The sequence below is a fragment of the Octopus bimaculoides genome, chromosome 14 (genome assembly GCF_001194135.2).
Source record: "Octopus bimaculoides isolate UCB-OBI-ISO-001 chromosome 14, ASM119413v2, whole genome shotgun sequence".
NCBI lineage: Eukaryota > Metazoa > Mollusca > Cephalopoda > Octopoda > Octopodidae > Octopus > Octopus bimaculoides.
In genome coordinates, this window is record NC_068994.1 from 13,055,052 (window position 1) to 13,060,574 (window position 5,523).

General features: G+C 35.0%; 1 protein-coding gene across 1 annotated transcript in view; it reads left to right on the forward strand.

Annotated features, from left to right (window-relative positions):
* The window catches only part of LOC106881896 (monoacylglycerol lipase ABHD2), a 76,449-nt gene extending 71,330 nt beyond the window's left edge, over nt 1–5,119 (forward strand). The window contains exons 7-8 of the mRNA XM_052973021.1: nt 972–1,056; nt 2,654–5,119. Of these exons, the coding sequence (XP_052828981.1) occupies nt 972–1,056; nt 2,654–2,826 (258 nt within the window). The 3' untranslated portion in view covers nt 2,827–5,119. The remainder of the gene's footprint in view (nt 1–971; nt 1,057–2,653) is intronic.
* Nucleotides 5,120–5,523: the final 404 nt, after the last annotated feature.

The following is a 5,523-nucleotide window of genomic DNA, read 5'->3' on the forward strand; positions in this document are numbered from 1 at the left end:
CCCTCTCATAATACACATATGTATTTATGTCTGCATGTTTGTATGAGTGAGTGAGTATTACCCTTATCTCTGTGTGCATTCACTGACTATAAAGAGCTTTACTGCAAACACAGGTGTCCTTTGCTAGCAGTCAACTAGCAAAAAATGTCCATGCTTCTGTACATATCTTGACATGTTGTGTAATCTTTATGTACAGAAGGCTCAGCTACGTGGTGCTGTTTTTTTCCTGTTCACCATATAACTATGTCTGGGTTGTTCATTGCTCGAGAGACTGGAAGATATTACTTTGCTTGGAAACAAGTGAGGATTGGTGACAGGAAAGACATGCAAGCATAGAAAATCTGCATGAAGCACGGAAAAGTGAATGTCAAAATGATGATGGTTGGCATTAGGAAGGGCATTCAGTTGTAGATGTTGATAATGATGGTATGTGTTTGTACATCTCTCTCTTTACTCTTTTACTTGTTTCAGTCATTTGACTGTGGCCATGCTGAAGCACCGCCTTTAGTCGAGCAAATCAACCCCAGGACTTACTCTTTATAAGCCTAGTACTTATTCTATTGGTCTCTTTTTGCCGAACTGCTAAGTTACGGGGACGTAAAGATACCAGCATCGGTTGTCAAGCGATGGTGGGGGGAAGAAACACACATACGTACATACATATATATATATATATATATATATATATATATATATATATACGACGGGCTTCTTTCAGTTTCCGTCTACCAAATCCACTCACAAGGCTTTGGTCGGCCCGGGGCTATAGTAGAAGACACTTGCCCAAGGTGCCACGCAGTGGGACTGAACTCGGAACCATGTGGTTGGTAAGCAAGCTACTTACCACACAGCCACTCCTGCGCCTATACATACTTGTGCCTATACATACATATTTGCAAGGTATGATCTTAACTCATAATCCCTACCAACATTAATGTTTCAACTCTTTCTTTTCTATTTTTCCTCTCTAGATCAAAATTCCATTATTGTTACTCAATGCTGCTGATGATCCTCTCGTCCCTCAAGATCTTTTAAGAATACCAAAAACTCAAGCAAGTAAGTATTTTGCTGTTTGGAATGAGATAATCAGGTGCAACTGTTTGGACTTTGACCATTTGACATGGCTGATTGGTTACTGAACCTGCTTTGGCGAAGCCTCTTTTTGGTCCATAAAATAATTATCAGTTGAACACTGGGGGGGTCACTGTAATCAATTTACCCCTTTCCCCCCAAAATTGCTGGCATTATGCCAAAATTTGAAATCATTATTAGAGTGGCAAGCAGGAAGAATTGTAAACATGTCAGACAAAATGCTTAGCGACATCTTCCAGTTCTTTACATCCTCGATTCAAATTCTACTGAGGTTGAATTTGGCTTCCATCCTTTTAGGGTCAATAAAATAAGTATCAGTTGATTACTGAGGTCAACATAATTGACCAGTCCTCTCCCTCCAAATTTCAGGTATTGTGCCTATGATAGAAAAATTATTATTCTTAAGGCAGCAAACTGGCATAATTGTTATTGTTGTTGTTCTTGTTGTTGTTGGCACTCCGTCGCTTATGATGTCGAGGGTTCCAGTAGATCCAATCAACGGAACAGCCTGCTCGTGAAGTTAACGTGCAAGTGGCTGAGCACTCCACAGACATGTGTACCCTTAACGTAGTTCTCGGGGATATTCAGCGTGACACAGTGTGACAAGGCTGACCTGTTGAATTACAGGTACAACAGAAACAGGAAGTAAGAGTGAGAGAAAGTTGTGGTGGAAGAATACAGCAGGGTTCGCCACCATCCCCTGCCGGAGCCTCGTGGAGCTTTTAGGTGTTTTTGCTCAATAAACACTCACAACACCCGGTCTGGGAATCGAAACCGTGAGTCCACTGCTCTAACCACTGGGCCATTGCACCTCCAGGCATAATTGTTAGCATGCTAGATAAAATGCTTAGTGGTATATCTTCCAGCTCTCTACATTCATAGTTCAAATTACACCAAGTTTGACTTTGCCTATCATCCTTTCAGGGTCGATTAAATAAGTACCAGTTACACACTGGGGTTGAAGTAATCGACTTAATCCCTTCCCTCAAATTTGAGGCCTTGTGCTTCAGTAGAAACTGTTATTTCCGATTTACTTTTATCTAGAAATCAAAGGAAATGACTACTATTCCCTTCAAACTTTGCTTTTCTGACCTGGACATCAATGTTTTCAAACTGACCTATTTTCCATTACATTTCAGACAGATTCAGTGCTTAGTTGCTGAAGCAGAAATAGCGTTATAGCAAATATTCTGCTCAACATCACAGATTTGCTTGTCAGTTGATTGACCTTAACAATTTGAACATGTCACTTAGTGGCTGACAATATGTGCATGTCTGATCACGAGCAGGAGTAGTGTGGGGAACATCATAGCCATGTATTGAGAGGGATTCTTTGGGGTTTGAATAAATACAACAAAAGTAAAGTTTGAAGGAAATATTAGCCATTTTTCATACTTTCTAGGGGGAAAGCAATTTGGAGATAACAGTTGCTACTCAAAGACAAAAACCATGTTACACAGTGTAATATTTTGATTATTTTGATATTAGTTTTTAAGATGGGAAGAAATGCCAGCATTAACTTAATCTCTTTTCTCTCTCTTTCTGTTTCTACTCATTGCAGTGAATAATGACAAATGTATTATGGCTGTGACAACACACGGAGGACATCTTGGCTACCTTGAAGGTGGAAGCTTCTTTCCAAACGAAATCTCTTGGTCGGATAAGCTTATTGTCCAATATTTGGACACAATCATCTCACAACATATGGCCAACATTGCTGAACTACAAACCTAGTGAAATCGGACCAAATAAATCATCATTGTTAAATATATAATTATTATCATTACTGCTATTATTAATAATATTGTTATTATTGCTTTCGCTATCTGTTTATTACTACTACTTTTATATCATCATTACCATCCTCATCATCCTCATCAACATCATCATATCAAAGTGGCGAGCTGGCAGAATCGTTAGCATGCCAGACGAAATGCTTAATGACATTTCATCCATCTTTATGTTCTGGGTTCAAATTTCACCAAGGTTGACTTTGCCTTTCATCCTTTCGGGGTCGATAAAATAAGTACCAGTTGAGCACTGGGGTTGATGTAATTGACTAACCTCCTCCCCCATAACTTCAGGCTCTGTGCCTATAGTAGAAAGTCATTATTATTATCATTATTATTATCATTATTATTATTATCATTATTATTATTATCATTATTATTATTATTATTATTATGTAATGAATGCTGTGAAGTCATAGTAAAGTTCCTGGTGAAACTTATTCTGCAATTCAGTTTCAATGCTTCCCTTCTGTCTAGTAAAAGCATGTGTGTTGCAACTCCCATTCCTTTCCATGCTATATAATGTCTAAGCTGTAAGCATCATTATCAATGCTATTATTATTATTATTATTATTATTATTCTGCTAAGGTCGACTTTGCCTTTTTTCCTTTCGGGGTCGGTAAGATTAAGCACCAGTTGATCACTGGGGTCAATGTAATTGACTTATCCCCTCCCCGAAAATTTCAGGCCTTGTGCCTATAGTAGAAAGGATTATTATTATTATTATTATTATTATTATTATTATCAACATCATTATTTTTATTGTCAACATCATTATTATTTTTATCATCATCACCATTATTATTATTATTGTTATTATTATTATTACTCCTGTCATGTATTCTGCTGAACTCTTCCATGTATATGAGCTAACTAGAGAGGCTCTTGCTACCAATAGGCGAAATTTGGGTATAATTTCCATAAACTGTATGTATATTTATGTGTGTGTGTGTTCCATATATATATATATATATATATATATATATATATATATATATATATGTATATAAATGGACTGTGATGTAATTATAGTGATATCAGTATGTTGATAATACCAATTTTTTTTTTACATTAATAATGTACATGTGGTTATGTATGAAGTTATGTAATCTGCTGAACTCTTCCATGTATGTGAGCCAACTGGAGTGGCTCTTGATATTACAAATCCAAATTTGGGTGTATAATATGATCTATATATATATATATATATATATATATATATAGTGATATACTGTGATGTAATTATGGTTATATTAATACATTAATTATAAAAGTTATGACATAAGTTGGTTAGATATTGGGATATGTTTTGAGTTGATCTAACTGGTTATTGCTAAGAACTTGCTAGCAATAAAAATGCTTTTTAAGGTTACATGGAGTGCTTCAAGTGCTGTATGTGGTTCAGAAATACATCAGACGGAACATATCCTTAATAAAGAATTTAAAGAACTAGGACCAAAATCAAAATATTTCACATATGTTGCTAATGCCTTAGGGAAAAGTATGAATGACTCAACTTCCATTCCCTCCCACTTTCATTTATATAATAGTAAAAATTGTAACTGTTAAGACTAAGGATATAAAGAGAATATATAGAAATAACATAGTAATATTTAACCTTGAAGCATTCAGATTACTCTGTTAAATGTAATGCTTATTTATTTGGATTAATGCTGCATTGTCTCATATCTTTGAAATTTTGGTGATGTGATTGTTTAGTTTAGAATGACATTGTAAAGTAGTTGTGAGAGGCCAGTTTGAACATAAAACAGGTAGACTTTATGGACCAGATATGGTCAGTTTAAAGGCTTAATAGCTATAAAAAATGAGTCGCAGAAAATAGACAGCCTGCGTCTCTCTAGAGCAATCGCATCACATGGTACATGTAACGTCTGTGTAACACATCATCGAAAAGCAAGCATACTTCCTTCTTGTATCAAAAACAAGAAAGAAAGAAATGGATCTGTATTGATTCCACAGGCATGTTTTAGGTAGATCCATCAAAAGTACTCTGATTTCTTAGAGGGTGCCATTGGCTGTTCTAATAAGATATTATGAATTGCGTTAGAATACCTGGATGGTTACATGTACCCATACACACAAAAAGAAACATGTCCTGGTTCTGAATAGCATTATTCTGTGAGAGAAATGACAGTGATACTATATGTTTGGCTTCATAATACAATCTTTACATTATCCATAAGCCAATTAAAAAAAAAAAAAGAGCAAAAAACACCATCACTGATCAGTAATAGAAGAAAACTACTCTTCTAACAGATCGAGAGATTCTGTACACTTACACTTTAGAATTGAAGTTTCAATATGGTACAAATGGTAATAATAATTAGCCTGTGTTTTAGCTGTGGGAGTTGAATAGAACTTATGTCCTTAATCTCAAATATTTACAAATGACCATTTTCACAACTGGGGTCGTGCTAAATTTTCATTTTTTATTTTATTTTAATTTGGATATTGTCCATGACATTATTTGAAGTTCCGATAAATATTATGAAAGCTTTTTTTTCTAGCCATATGGACCAAGTGTTTTTTCTGTCAATGTCATTTTCTTTTTTAAAAAAATTTCATTTTTAATTATTTATCATTATTATTATTATTATTATTATTATTATTATTATTATT